Source organism: Xyrauchen texanus, chromosome 31, assembly GCF_025860055.1.
Source record: "Xyrauchen texanus isolate HMW12.3.18 chromosome 31, RBS_HiC_50CHRs, whole genome shotgun sequence".
Lineage (NCBI taxonomy): Eukaryota > Metazoa > Chordata > Actinopteri > Cypriniformes > Catostomidae > Xyrauchen > Xyrauchen texanus.
The window spans coordinates 518,184-534,676 of record NC_068306.1 but is presented as its reverse complement, the minus strand read 5'-3'; the positions used below and the strand labels follow the sequence as shown (position 1 = coordinate 534,676).

The following is a 16,493-nucleotide window of genomic DNA, read 5'->3' as shown; positions in this document are numbered from 1 at the left end:
TTTACTTGAATATTTGTCAGGTCACAGTATCGACAGTGTACTTGTAAGAAAGCTACAAAAGTAAAACTTACCTCTGTGAAATGTCCTGCTCAAGTCGTGCTTGTGAAGGTGTTTCTGGTCGATCAACTTGTTCTTCCAAACTTTCATTATCGACGCCACTGATGCCATAGTTACAATAGTGTTTACAGCTGCTCAGCAAGACTCGGGAGCTGAACCTCGTTTATGATAAGGGGCGTTACATTTCCAACACATGCTCTACGCGGTTGACCAATCAGAGCAGACTGGGCTTTTCAGAAAGGGGGGCTTTAAAGAGACAGGAGGTAAATCAGAGCATTTCAGCTAGAGTATGAAGAGCAGGGAAAATAAATGTACAGTATGAAAAACAACATGTTTTTGGAACATTAAAGTATATAAACCTATTCTAGTAGACCCCCAAAATAAATATAATTTGTTTAATAGACCTGTTCTTCTGTATAATCACATATAATAATCTTTTAGAGTTTGATGAATGTCAGTCCATTATAATGATGATGTTTTTGTGTTCAGATGTTCATCATGAGAGAGCAGGTGGATGTGATTCATGCTGGAGAACAGCAGATGCTGCAGACACCAGTGAAGATGTGTTCAGTGAAGCTGCTGGACTGCAGGAACCTGATGAAGATGAGAGGAGAAACCACAGCTGTGGTACAACAGAGTGATGATGATGATGAAACCACAGCAGAGGAACAACAGAGTGATGATGATGATTTTATTCCTTCAGGTGTGTTTTTGAGGTGTCACCATTTACTTAAATTGTTTAGAAAAAAAAATTCAAATAGAATTTTCACTGTGAATGGTGACTGGGGTAAATATATCTAAATCATTATTATCATGAAATGCAGTATTGATTGTATAAATCAGGGGCGTTTCCTTGTATTTGATCACAGGACAACCATTGAACGATCTCATTAATAGGTTAAAAGGGAGAGTAGAGAGAGAGACATCACAGATAACAAGAATCTTGAAGGTGTATTTAGTCATTCTAATCCAATACACTTTTTGCCAAATTCTATAAATATCTCCAGCCAATCAGCAACAGGGGGTGGTTCTTGCATGTGCACAGGATGTGGAGTGGGGGCAGAGCGAGAGGGAAATTAATTAGATGGCAAATCTGGCTGATGTGAACTTTCTAAACTCCAAGGAGGACAAGTGGCCGAGAAACCGACCAAGAGAAAAAGGTCAGATGAGTATAAACTAAAAAAGAAGGATTATGATTAGTCGAGGGCTAGGAGCCGCGTTAACATCGGCGAGGCTTTTCAACAGTGGAGAGACCTCAGAGAGTAAAAGGCTTGAAGACAGATGCAGAAGTTGCTCTTTTTTTCGATAGGTGGGTAACATACATTTTGCTTTGTTTCACTGAACCCATATATGCTGTTGTTGTGATGTTAGATTTAGTAGCAGTAGACATGAGTGTCTGGAGCTGGTGAGCGTAAAACCTTCTCGCTTGCATGAATTTGGGGGGGCTTCCAAAGGAGCATTGAAGGGAGGGGTGTGTTTATTTTGGCAGTTGAGTTCTAATATCAACATTGTTTTACAGGAATCGCTGCGTGCACCTTTAAAGATCACTTTTTATTTCTGTGCTTGTGTGCTGTTTGACTGACAGGCAGCTTCTGTGTGTGTTCTTTATTTGTGTGTGCTCTGAGAGCGCTATTGGTAATATGGATATGTGCCTAAACTGTGAAATGTATATACTAGAAAGCCCAACTAGATAAAAGATTTGGTCAAAATGTCTATTTTTTATTTTTTTTTAGGTCTGAATATAAACATAGTCCGTTAAAGACCACTCACTGTATTCACTTATTTTATATAATAGATAATGTTTAGAAAAATTTAGATAATTTTAATCCGTTTAAAAGTACTAATGTCAAAAAAAAATCATCTAGTGAAAAACTGATTTAAGTGAGGAATAATTGACTCCAGCCCATTAAATTACTGAAAAATAATGCACACCCTGAGGCCAAAGTCAATTCCTCTGCTTGTACCACAGTCAACACACCTTGGGACATTCTTCAGGTCCAAAAAAAACTAGTAAACTTAGCAAAAAAGAAATGTCCCTTTTTCAGGAGACGAAAATTTAATAAAAATCCAAATAAATGTACAAATCTTTATTGTAAAGGGTTTAAACAATGTTTCCATGCTTGTTCAATGAACCATAAACAATTAATGAACATGCATTTATGGAACGGTCTATAAGACACTAACAGCTTACAGATGGTAGTCACAGTTATAAAAACTTAGGACACTAAATAGAACTTTCTACTGACCAAAGGAAAGATCTCCAGGGTCCCTGCTCATCTGCGTGAAACTGCCTTAGGCATGCTGCATTTAGGCATGAGGACTGCTGATGTGGCCAAGGCAATAAATTGCAATACCCGCAGTGTGAGACACCTAAGACAGTGCTACAGGAAGGACAGCTGATCGTCCTCGCAGTGGCAGACCACGTGTAACAACACCTGCACAGGATCGGTACATCTGAATATCACACCTGCGGGACAGGCACAGGATGGCAAAAACAATTGCCTGAGTTACACCAGGAACACGCAGTCCCTCCATCGGTGCTCCGACTGTCCGCAATAGGCTGAGAGGGGCTGGACTGAGGGCTTGTAGGCCTGTTGTAAGACAGGTCCTGACCAGACATCACTGTCAACAACGTCGCCTCTGGGCACAAACTCACTTTTGCTGGACCAGAAAAGCCCGGATCTCAATCACATTGAGCACGTCTGGGACCTGTTGGATCTGAAGGTGTTGTCTAGGACCATTCCACCCAGATATGTCCAGGAACTTGCAAGTGCCTTGGTGGAAGAGTGGGGTAACACCTTACAGCAAGAACTGGCAAATCTGGTGCAGTCCACGAGGAGGAGATGCACTGCAGTACTTAATGCAGCTGGTGGCCACACCAGATACTGACTGTTGTTGAATCATTTTATGTTCATACAAATATTTACATGTTAAGTTTCCTGAAAATAAAAGCAGTTGAAAGTGAGAGGACATTTCTTTTTTGCTGAGTTTAGAATCACTTAATTACAAACTTTTACTTTTTCAATTTCTGAGGGTTTATTAAATACTCCATACTGTTAAAGCACAGTTTTTCTTAATTTTGACTTTTGTTCTATTGTTTTTATTTGTTCTGTTGCTTGTAATTTCTTCTTTATTATTGATTGTTTACTTGAATTATTAGGCTACTTGAGAACAATGTTTACTTAACAAAATAGTTGGTATTCATTTCCGTTGCATTTCGTGGAGGTTGTGCTTCCACCAGCTAAAATACTCTGAAATTAGTTGTATCTACTCTGCATCTATTATCGCATCTCTGACAGTAATGGTATTTAAAATATTCTCTTCTCTAGAGTTTATTTTTTCAAGATAACTAATAGCGATGTTCACGGATAGTCGACATTCGGTTAACCGTTTGACAACACTATAAAGGAATACCAAAACATTTTGTTATTCTACACATGCGTCTGCACTGTTTTTCAACAGTTGAATTCAGAAGTTTACATCCACCTTAGCCAAATACATTTAAACTCACAATTCCTGACATTTAATCATAGAAAACATTCCCTGTCTTGGGTCAGTTATGATCACTATTTTATTTTAATATGTGAAATGTCAGAATAATAGTGGAGAGAATGATTTATTTCAGCTTTTATTTTTTTCATCACATTTCCAGTGGGTCAGACATTTACATACACTTTGTTAGTATTTGGTGGGATTGCCATTAGTCGAGTGGTTTTTATTGTCGTTCAGCCATATACAGTTGGTACTGTAGCGAATCAGCTCTATGAAATATTAATAATCAATCATAACTTGTTATAATCGATTATGAATATTTGGATCAGTTAATCGGGTTAACTTGATGTAGCTACATTAACATTACAACCAAATACTCGGTTCATCCCGTGAACACTCAATATTGGTTATTAATTAATTAATTAATAGAAAGGTACATTTCCGGGGCATGGGAAATGTCTTTCTTACTAAGCATTAAGAGCAAGTAGTAAAAATCTATGATTAGTGACTTTAGATATGAGTTTGAGACACAGACAACTTTACATGTGACATGAACAAGACTTTATTAACTAGACTAAACATTTAAACTACTCTAACATACATATACATACATGCATACAGTTTACCAAGGGAAAGAGGGCTGAAGCAGAATACAGGAAGGCAAGAAGTTATAGCATTGTTTGAAATTCAGCAGCTCAACAGCCTGAGCAAACCATCATATTAGTTCTGACACGCCCTTTTTAGAAAGGGGTGAGGATACTTAATGTATCAAATAATGAGACTAAGTTTGATACTTGCATGTCCCATTTGAATTAAACTGTCCTGATGCAATTGTTGAGGCTCCAGTTGATCTTTGATGATGTTGTCTTGATGAGAGAGAGAACCAGTGGGAGTCAGATGATCTTTGGTGAATGGAAAAACTAGGCCGTAGCCTGGCGCATGCTTGGGAGTCCTTTGGGCCTCTAGTTCAGCATCATTCAGCAAGAGAGTGAGAGAGCATAAGGCTCAAAGGACCAGAAAGCCAGAGAGGCAGGAAGCAAGAGCGGGAGAGCTAAGAGAGGGCTAAGAGAGCTAAGAGAGATAAGAGATAAGGAAGTGGGCGCAGTAGTTTTATACCCTTAGAAAACATGTCCCACCTCTCATTGGCTCGACCAATAAGAAGGGTTTGAGTTCTAGGCGGGAATTTGGTTTATTGCTCTTTGTTCTCAGAGGGGTGGTAGCCAATGAAGAAACTAGAAAATATTCTTGTAATACATAATATGTTGTTGTTATCGACATATCGTGTACACAGTCATTTCGATCTTCAAAATACCAAGTTATAGAGACCAAATATGCCACACATATGATTTCGGTTAACCATAGTATGCAAAGTCTGAAACATTAACCCATTAGAGTTTGAAAGAAAACAGATCAAACAACATTTAGGAAAATTATGAGATGGAACATTAGATACATGTCAGTGAATTTATCACATGGATATATAGAATATATATATAGGATTAACAGGGTTCATTTCTCTTTCTCAGTAAGAGAATGAAGTGAGGGTCAGCACTTCTCTGAACATTCCTTTGGAGGTCGTAAAAGTCTCCCTTACTCTGGGCATGAGAGAGTTCCTTTGTCCCATCAAGGCTCATTTGCATGACTGGGTCCAGCTTTGGCTTGAATAACTCAAAAGATGGTGAAACACAGCAGGATACACTTCTAAGCTAATCTTATATTTATATTCAGCTAGGACAAGTCGTAAGGTTTAATTTGATACCAAGAAACATGTGTTTAGTACACTTAAAAAGGGAATATACACTCTGAGGCTATTAAATATGAGGCCTCAGAGTTTAAAACACACAACGAAACAGTTCTAACGAGTTTGATATACCTCAGAAATACACAACATACAGGGATTACACGTATTTCATTAGCAATATGCAGTTCTGTGTTTAACTGAAACACACACACACACATTTTTACGTTCAAAGTTTCCCCCTTCCTGTCCACACGATAAGCACGTGGTGGGCATGCGGGGGTTTTTGCAGGCACGCAAATTTTCTGTCAATAGTTCTTTGTCCTCTTTGTCAATAGTTCATTGTCCTATCACAGACCGTTTCCATGATCTTACAGGGGCTCTTTTGTCTCCAAAATAGCCGAGTCCATGATTGTCCATTCATTGATTCCTCCAGACGCTACAGTACAGTACACAGTGAAATGAGACAATGTTCCTCCACTCTGGACATGTGCAAAAATCTCAGCTGTCCTCACTATCCTCTGCAGGGCTTTGTGGTCCGAAATGGTGCAAGTCCCAAACCAGGCAGTGATGCAGCTGCTCAGGTTGCTCTCAATAGTCCCTCAATAGAATGTGGTGAGGATGGGGGGTGGGAGATGTGCCTTTCTCAGCCTTCAAAGAAAGTAGAGACGCTGCTGGGCTTTCTTGGTAACAGAGCTGGTGTTGAGGGACCAGGTGAGGTTCTCCGCCAGGTGAACACCAAGGAATTTGGTGCTCTTGACGATCTCCACAGAGGAGCTGTCGATGTTCAGCGGAGAGCACTCTTTGCTCTCCTAAATTCAACAACCATCTCTTTTGTTTTCCACATTCAGAGACAGGTTGTTGGCTCTACACCAGTCCGTTAGTTGCTGCACCTCCTCTCTGTATGTTCTTGCTGATGAGACCCACCATGGTAATTTCATCGGCGAACTTGATGATGTGGTTCGAGCTGTGCATTGCTGCACAGTCGTGAGTCAGCAGAGTGAAAAGCAGTGGACTGAGCACACAGCCCTGGGGGGGCCCCCTGTGCTCAGTGTGGTGGTGGTGGAGATGTATTCCCGATCCGGACTGACTGAGGTCTCCCAGTCAGGAAGTCCAGGATCCAGTTGCAGAGGGAGTTGTCCAGGCCCAGCAGGTTCAGCTTTCCAATCAGGTGCTGAGGAACTATTGTGTTGAATGCTGAGCTGAAGTCTATGAACCGCATTCAAATGTATGAGTCGTTTTTATCTAGGTGGGTGAGAGCCAGATGGAGGGTGGTGGTGATGGGTCATCTGTTTAATTGTTTGGATGATATGTGAACTGCAGTGGGTCTAGTGAGGCGGGCAGCTGGGTCTTAATGTGCCTCATGACAAGCCTCTCGAAGCACTTGATGATGATGGGTGTGAGTGTGATGGGATGATAGTCATTGAGGCAGGACACTGAAGACATCTTTGGCATGGGGATGATGGTGGTGGAACAACGGCGCTGCTCAGAGTGATGTTGAAGATGTCAGTAAAAACATCTGCCATCTGGTCTGCACTCTGCCAGGACTCTATGTAGAGTTTTCCTGACATCAGCCGTGGTAAGACAGAGCACTTGGTCGTTGGGAAAAGGGATGGTCTTCCACCGCACCACGTTGTTCTGCACCTCAAACCGAGCGTAGAAGTCGTTCAGCACATCTGGAAGGGAGGCATCTTTGTCACAGGCAATTGATGTTGTTCTGTAGTTGGTGATGGCCTGGATGCCCTGTTACATGCGCTGCATGTCGCTACTGTCCTGGAAGTGACTGTGGATTCTCTGGGCGTGTGCACGCTTTGCTTCTCTGATGGCCCAGAACAGTTTGGGCCTTGCTGTTTTTAGGGCCGCCTTGTCACCTGCTCTGAAGGCGGAGTCTCGGGTCCTCAGCAGCGCACGTACCTCCACAGGTACATCTCCAAATCATTAGACCTCCTATCAGAAGCTAATTGTCTAAAAGCTTGACAATTTTCTGGAATTTTCCAATCTGCTTAAAGGCACATTTAACTTGGTGTATGTAACTTCTGACCCACTGGAATTGTGAAAAATGACTCATGTCATGCACAAAGTAGATGTCCTAAATGACTTGCCAAAACTATTATTTGCTAATAGAAAATATGTGGAATGGTTAAAAAAAAGTTGTTTTAATTACTTCAACCTAAGTGTATGTAAACTTCAACTGTAGGTATTTTAAACAGTCCTGTCCAGCAGGTGGCTGAAATTCACCAGACGTTGTTTTGTTAACCACCAGAAAACACAAGAAGAAGAGCTGAAATTTTATGCTCTCAGGTTGGTATGCGTTCAATGTGTTTTACATTATTTGTGACATTTGTATTTATTTGTAAGTATATTTTTTTATGTCCTGGTTTCAGCCTGGTAGGCTCACTGATTGTTTTCATGCAATTTCTTGCTATTGTCTCTGCTATTGTTTGCAGAGAATAGAAGCAATTTTGTCGCATTGCACATTGATGTGATGATACTTTTCTATCTCATTTTCAGTAAATAATCTGAAAAGTATCTGGTTACCATGGCAATGACATCATGTGCTTGGCATGTTTAACTGTCACAGTTAATGTTCATTTCCTCATGAGGTAAATCAGCAATTTTTATGCAGTACAAGCACTTAAATGTTGTGAATTTTGTGTTAAAATATGTACCTGCCTTGACAAGTCATTTCATAATTACACATGCAATATGACATCATATGGATAGAATAGGCTACACCGAATTTGTTGATCAAAAAAAGCTAAAAATGTGGTTAAATCATGAAAACAAAAATCGAAATAAAATATACATTTTCATAAACTACATAGCTTATACAGTTAAGTGCAGAAGTTTGCACTCCCTTTTGTTTTAGAAGTTTTTACATCCCTTTCAAAATGTATACAAAAATAACAGAAAAAATATTATGCATATATAACTTTTATAGGGAGTTTTCAGACATTTTGCTCATTTGGTTTGTTACAAAACAGGAGCTAAAATTGTCACAATGATACATTTGTGTTTTCTTCAGTTCGCATTCACAAGGCAACATTTCAAAATGGACCAAAACTGTGTCAATAAAAGTAATATGTAAGCAAACTGTCCCCTTATTGGTCAGGATGTTTGTGCACTGTTCTGGGATTTAGCGCATCCATTGATATACAGGTAAGAATGTTGTCAACCGTAACACATTTTCATGTGTTGTTTATGTCAAGCTCATGCAAAACATCACCGCATTGCATTATGCAGAATGCACGTTCCAGACAGAGTAAATACACTTTATCCGACACAGGAATTAAATGCAATTTAAAATTTGTGGCATGGTTATTTTTGTCCATAATTTTTTGCTTTTTCATTACTTCTGCATTGAAAGCAGTGAGAAGCCACGTAATTATTATATTTTTGTAATCTGTCAAATTTGCTGACGTCGTCCTATCTGTGTTTTGCCACTATATGAGAGAAGCAATCATACTAAAATTACCTCAGGAATCATAAATCATATCCTAGTTTAAACATGCAACTATCTAGGTTATTTATGTGATTTGATGATGAATTACTGTGAGGTGCTAACCTACAAATGTCTTCTCCAAAGATCCATCAGGTATGTTCATGGATCCGTTGGATCAGATTGCATTCTCACCACAAGCGAATCGCTCTTGCAAAAGTTCGTTTGCAATCGGTCCGAGACCACCTCATTCAGGTGGTCTCAGACCGATTGTTTTGGTGCATATCCGAACGCGATTGCCGTGTTCATATATGCCTAAACAAACCGAACCAAGGGAGAAAATGCAACAGTTGAAAGTGCCCTCATTCTCACACCATTATATGTAAGGGTATTTGACTAAATTAAACTGTCCTTATTGTAAATTATTAGGTAATGGAATTAGTCGTGTTCGACAACCATTATAAATGAGATAAAAATGTAAAATAACTAGATTATTTGTCTGAATAAATTCTCCACCATTACGTAATGCAACGTATCAACAATTTCTCACAATACTCACAATTTCTACTGTAAGGAATTAGCTTTAATAATTTAATTATGATTAATTAACTTATTGGAGTGATATTATTCTCTTGGCTTATTGAAAATAATATCACACGTATTTAGGTACAGCTTTGAAGCTAAATCTTTTAGAAACAGGGATGAGATTATTCATCAAAATATACCACAGTCATTCATCTTTGAATATAGACAACCTTTTTTGCTCTTCTAAACATACATCTAATCTAACACATATATACATGAGACAGGTTGGTGAGAAGAGTGACAGAATGTGAAATAAATGATCAATACTGTGAAAATGAACTTTATGGAGTCTGTTGACAGCCTTGAGAACCATTTACCCTTCTTTAAGTCTACATCGATTTGCTATCGGATTACCCAAATTATCTAACTAATACACCAGCACTTTGAGCACAATATTGGAGATGTATTTGTGTGTAGTGGTATTTCCTGGCGTTCTTTGTGTTGCTTCGTTCTTGGTCGAAGGTTTGTTCCATTGGACCTCTGTAAGATCGAAGTTATTGTCTGTATGAATGATGAGATTTGGCTTTGAATTGAGGCCTTCTCATGGGTGTTACGTTCCACGTGTGTTTGTGTTTTGCTTTTCTTTTGTGCTCTTTTTCTATTCGCGCTCCTGGGACGTGACTCATTGGCTGCTTGTCAGGCGTGACGTCATCGCGTTATGCATCACCTGTGATGTCCACCAATCCCTGGACGCTTCCGCTGATTTAAAAGCCCAATTGAAGAGAAGCGTGAAAAAGCAGCGCCAGATCTCAGCACACATCCATGTGTTGATTGTTGGTAGAATTAAGTTTACGTGTATGTCTTGTGATTTATTATTATTTATGTTGATACCTACTTGTTGGTTCAGAGATGGTTAAACTTGGTTATAAATTTGTGAGTATGACTAATGACTGAAATTGAGCGCAGTTTACCCTGTTCTAAAACAGCGTTGTACGCAGTAGCCCAACTGTAGACCAATTAGAGTGAAGCTTGTATTGTGAGTTGTCTAATCCTCATTCTGTCTCTGCAATTAAGAAAGACCACGGTAGATAGCATTCTAATTGTTAGTTTAGTCGGAGAGCGGTCGTCATTCATGGTGTTGTTTTGTTTGTTTAGTTAGTTAGTATAGTTTAGGTAAGGCGTCGACTACGCTGAAGATTGCAGGTTGTTTTCTGCATTTTCTTTTTGGTAGTTAGTTCTAGAGGTTTTGGGTTAAATAGATATGGGGGTTATGTTTTGATTATTTCGTTAATTTGACGACCCTCTTGCTTTTTTGGTTATTCATGTTTTCTCTTACATTTACTATATATTTTGTAACGTCCTCACTCTTCGGTGACTGAATAAACGTTTTCAACGTTAAGGACCTAGTTTCTATGATTGTTTTTTTCCACCTGCTCATCTAGCCGCAGTACCTCACTTAACTGTTACGCAATAACATTGTGGCAGCGGGGGCGTGGTGAAGCGCCTGTCCGGGAGAGAAAAGCGGTAAGGGCGCCCACACCTGAGCTAAATTATGTCTAACACCTGTCTCTAATTGCAGTAGCGTGAGGAGAGCGGATAAAAAGCCAGCAGCCACAGAGCATTGGGAGAGAGCCTGACACGAAGCACAGAATAGTTGTAGACTAAAGTAACTGTAATAATAAAGCTTACCCCTTGAGCTGACATCTGTTTCCGTCCCTTCCTTGGTCCACTTCACAAACATCTTTTAAACACGTAACCGTGAACTCTAGAGAGTGATGAGCTTTCTCGGGATGTCGAGTCACGAGCTTCCTAGGACCTCACATGGCATGGACCTGGTTCCAACAAGATCTTGAGAAGACCACAAGGGAAGAGTCAGAACGAAGTCTGAGCTGTCCACAGAGCAGGAGAGATGACGAGAGAGATGAGGGGAAGAAAGCGTGTTCTTCCTGTTTGGAAACATTTGAACTGAAATTGCATCCCCAAAGGTGTCCTGTGCCAATCAGAAGTGACTTTTCAGAGTCACATGGTCAACTGGGCTTTTCTGACAGTTGATTTATGGTCCTTTGTTCTCCCACTCAAAAATAGTGCATATTTAATCATGAACATTTATATCTTGAGAATGGTATAAGAGACACGATATTCGTTGTGATCAGCTTTCTCTGTATATGCCAGCGAATGCTTAAATACTAAACATGACATATTTTTCATGAATATTATACGTGTAGTTAACAAAACATGAACATCCCTGGTTACAAAATCATACTGGCAAATTAATTGGTTATACAACATGGATGAAACATTACACACATTTTAAAGAGGTACATCAGGCTATAATCATTAATTTGTCAGTTATACAAGTTACCACAGTTCAAATCCATTTTCAGAATTACCAAGCAAGACTAGGCATTGTGTGTGGGTCCATGCGGTCTTGTATATTTTTTAGGATTGATTCAGCGAAGTACTGTGACTTTTGTGAGATATTTCTGGATTAAGGAATGTCTTTTTAAGATGATGTTTGCTGAACAATGATCACAATGTCATGCAATCTGATGAGCCTAAGTGTAGCAAACTGGTTTATATCGGAGGACAGAATCTTGTGTGTCCCGAGTCTCTCGGGAACACCAAAAGTGTGTTCTGTCTTTTATTGCTTCGATCTTTGAATTTAGGGCCTCTTCTTAGAGAAGTTTTCAAGTCATATGGGATCTAGACAAGTCTCTTTGTTAGTTTTATTGGCCAGATGTTAGACTAAGACCAATGTCTTTCCATTTATGACAATGTGGAATTCCAGAATTAAGATTGAAATCATGTCGTTTCAATGATTCTGCATGGATAATCAAAGGCACTAAACGAGCAAGGTGTGAAACTCCCTTAAACTACAATACATTTCCTCTCGTAAAATAACTCCCTTATATTAAACACGTTACATTAATCATATACATATTGAATAAATGGCTCACCAATTGAGATGGGTATGCTAGATATGATAAAACTGCATAAAATTAAAACTCCCCCTCGTGGCATCACGGCATGCAAGAACATTGTTCAGTTCTGTTCCTGGAATTGCGCATCATTGCAGGTATGTCATTGCCGGCCGACATCAAGCATTGCGGGGTAATTATCTGTGCAATTGCGAGGTCAGCTCAAGGTGCTTTTATATATAACATTTGACACTGTTAGCAAGGTTGAGCTCATTTGCTGAAAAAACATCATGCAACAATGTAAAAACAGGTTTCTAGTGCAAGCAAATTCTAATTCTAAGCAAATGTGAGTGAAAATTACTGCGTGTGAATGTGGAAAATGATTTGGCCACACCGGATGTCTAACACCTGTCATCAAAGCATGAACTTATGCAATCAGAATCAAAACTCCCTGTTTATCTAACCTTAAATACAAATTACTTTTTAAACAAAAAAAGACAAACTAAAATTGTTGAAGTTTGTGAGTCTGGTGAAACAGTGCAGGATCAACTTTACTTGCTATCACTAAACTACGTCACCTAGCGGTGTGCTGGGCTGGCGAATAAAGATATTTGTGTGATGCATGACACCTGAGTAGATGCATTTTTGTTTTACCACAGAAGATACGGTTATTTCATTGCAAACTTATCTGACCTTAATTACAACCATTTTGGTGTTTCTATACTAGAGGGCACACAAAATATTTTTTTCCAGTGAGACAAAACTGGGTTTGAATGTTATTTTAGACTAATGAAATTAAAAGAACGGTAAATCTCAGAACTTTATTTTTCTACCCCCATTGTCACCTCACATACCCCCAGGGGTATATGTACACCAGTTTGGGAAACACTGTAGTAGAGGAATATAGCTGATAAAATGTGTCTGATCAGAAGGTAAAAGTTTTTTCCACATTCTGGTGGTTGGGAGCAGAGGTATTCAAGCCTTAATATACTTTAATACAAGTTAAAAAGTAATGGAGACCTGTGGAAAGTTACATTTTTAAACTTTACATTTTGACCCTTCTTGAGCTCCCTAGACATTTACATTTGGAGAAAATATTTGCATATTGTGTTCCATTCAATTATATCCAAAATATTCTATAGTTGGTTTTTAAAAAAGTCTTTATCTTTAGAAAACCTGAAGGAACCCTGTATGAATAAACCAAACAAAAATCACAAATGTATACTGGACATTTGTCGTGTTCTGCAATTAAAGGTGTAAAACATTTAACTAATTAAAACTTATTGTGTTTGTTGTAGAGCTGATGGAAGTGAGAGAAGAATGTGAAGAGCTGAAGGAAGTGGAGGAGGAACAACAACATGGTTTCATAACGGGAGGAAAATCTTTAAGTGGCTCAAAGACAGAAGACAATTTCTCACCTAAAAATCCTCAAAAAACAGCCAAGAAATCTTTCACCTGCTCTCAGTGTGGAACATGTTTCCCATATAAAAGCAATCTTAATAGACACATGAGAGTTCATACTGGAGAGAAACCTTACACGTGCCATCAGTGTGGAAAAAGTTTTGCGTATGCACCCAGTCTCAAGAGTCATCTCTTTTGTCACTCTGAAGAAAAGTCATTTGAATGTGATAAGTGTGATAAAACATTTGTTCTGGCACAGTACCTAAAACAACATCTGAAAATTCACACAAATGAGAAGCGTTACAAGTGTTCATTTTGTGGAAAGAGTTTTAAACATCACTTCTATTTGAAATACCACCAGAAAATACATACCGGTGTGGCGGCTCACATGTGCTTTGAATGTGGGAAGTTCTTTATTACAGCTCACAACTTGAATAAGCACCAAAGAATTCATACAGGAGAGAAACCTTACAAGTGCTCACACTGTGGAAAGAGTTTCACTCTGTCAGAAACCCTGAAATCACACAAGAGAATTCATACTGGAGAGAAACCTTACAAGTGCTCACACTGTGGAAAGAGCTTCACTCAGTCACAAACCCTGAAAACACACGAGAGAATTCATACTGGAGAGAAACCATACAAGTGCTCACACTGTGGAAAGAGTTTCACTCAGTCACAAACCCTGAAATCACACGAGAGAATTCATACTGGAGAGAAACCTTACAAGTGCTCACACTGTGAAAAGAGTTTCACTGAGTCAAAAACCCTGAAATCACACGAGAGAATTCATACTGGAGAGAAACCTTACAAGTGCTCACACTGTGGAAAGACTTTCACTCGTTTAGAACACCTGAAAACACATGAGAGAATTCATACTGGAGAGAAACCTTACAAGTGTTCACACTGTGAAAAGAGTTTCACTCAGTTAGCACACCTGAAAACACACGAGAGAATTCATACTGGAGAGAAACCATGCTACTCAGGGCCTGAAATTAATTTCTGAAAATGGGGAGGGAATTCCCCCCCTAAAGCCCTCGATATACTTCCTTCTAAATTAAATAATGAATGGGTGGGACATAATTTAGAACAAATTCTGGCCAAATAGGTGTTTTTGTGTTCATTACGATGGTTTGTAACGGCTCACTGGGGTGAACTTTTAGGAACAACCTTTTATGTTGTTCAGTGAGTCAAAATCAGTCGACATGAACATGTTGATGTGCAGAGTTATTAGCAAGCTGGTGCAAATGTACCTACATCTGTACGACCATTCGCTTAAGAGATATTTTCCAAGACCAAGTCACTTTTCTCAATTCCTGAGTTGCCAGAAATCAACTTTTTCATTAAGGGGCATTATTTGATTTCCCAAATGTTGGGTATTCTAACCTTATAAAATGATATTGTCATCCTTTTATGTTATAATTAAATAAATATTAAAATTTGAAAAATGGTGTGTTTCAATAATAACAAAATTGCATGATCAGTACATTGCGTATGTGCGTTGTTACTGAAACTTTTTCCTCATTCACATATTTCCAAATATTTTGGCTAATAAATTAACATAATTATAACTAATGCACCGACATAGAGGAGGAGGTGACAGCTGTAGCGTATTTAGGGGTTTTAATGAAAGTTCGCTAACTGTTTAGGTTAGCAGTGCTGTGTTGACGATATGTCGTCGGCAGGTTGCACATGTGTGGTTAGTTGCCCGGATGAGTCTCTAGGACTTCCCATGACCTTTCATCTCCATAGCAACCAACACCATTGATTTGTGATCTGGGTCAACACTAATGAAAACGGTTTCATCGATGCATATGAACGTCAGCGCTCTCCACTGCACAAATAAACAGTAATCAGTTAAAGGGCCCAGATTCTCACGCTAATATATGTAGCGAATTTGGTATGATAAATGTACACTGCTTGGGTTAAAGTGTTGTGTACATTACCATCATCTGTAAGGGAAACAGTATGTGTGAGCTAGGAATTAAATTAAATGGTCCTATTTCTACATTACTATGTCAGGAAATTTATAATGGAATCAGTTGTGTTTGACAACCGTTATAATTTAGAGAATTTGTCAATCAGTTGAAGATTTATTATGAGGGCTTGTTTAAGGACCGTCAATTTATACCTGCGTCAGTCATGCTTGTGTAGCGTCTTGGGTGTTGCATCATAAACATACAATTTTTAGGTCACTGTGTCAAGTTAAATATAGTTTAATACTTAGAAAACATCTTGAGATCTCTTAGTTCGGATTTGCACTCCATCAAGTGTTTTGAACACTAGAACATAACGCATGTTTGTGTTGTTCTGCTGCTCAAGGGTGTTTTTCTTCACTGTATAAACTGCCACACAGCTGAAGTTTCACTTACTGCCCTCTGGAGTAAACAGGTGGTACTACAAGCTTGCATTTCTCAGGAATCTTCCATATCAGTGCGGGCATTGCGATTAATTGCGTTAATATTTTATCACATTATTTTTAGTCAAATGAATCGCACTGAATTAACGCGTTAAATCGACAAAAAGGGACATGTATATATATATATATATATATATATATATATATATATATATATATATATATTTATCATTAGAAAAGAAACTTAAAAGTTACAGGGAACTGTTGAGGAGAGGCTGATAGAATATGTGCTTCAGAGGAAGATTTATGAGCATTCGCCAGGAAACTGGATCTGCTCAAGTTTTGTAAGGTTTGTGTATTACATCTGTAAAAAAGAGATATTTGCAGACGGTATATGGTATTCGTTTTATTGATATTTGCCTTTTTATCATTAGACAATACAATTAAAAGTTACAAGTTGAACTGTTGAGGAGAAAGCGAGAATGAAACTAGCACTTTAACATTATGAGCTAAAACATGTCTGTTGCGGCTCTGACATGCAGACCATTTAAATGAGACTGTGTCTAT

The 16,493-nt window shown here is 38.7% G+C and overlaps 2 protein-coding genes across 10 annotated transcripts in view; both read left to right on the top strand.

The window, feature by feature from the left end:
• LOC127625014 (zinc finger protein 501-like) overlaps positions 1–16,493 on the top strand; it is a 169,253-nt gene that overhangs the window by 78,577 nt on the left and 74,183 nt on the right. The window lies entirely within an intron of this gene.
• LOC127624992 (zinc finger protein 501-like) overlaps positions 1–16,493 on the top strand; it is a 231,025-nt gene that overhangs the window by 158,391 nt on the left and 56,141 nt on the right. For 2 of the 9 annotated variants that reach the window (XM_052100013.1, XM_052100012.1), the window contains exon 3: positions 13,468–14,970. The exons of the other annotated variants lie outside the window; for them this stretch is intronic. In XM_052100013.1, the coding sequence (XP_051955973.1) occupies positions 13,468–14,573 (1,106 nt within the window). In that variant the 3' untranslated portion in view covers positions 14,574–14,970. Of the gene's footprint in view, positions 1–13,467; positions 14,971–16,493 lie in introns of those variants that run through there. 9 annotated transcript variants of the gene reach the window in all.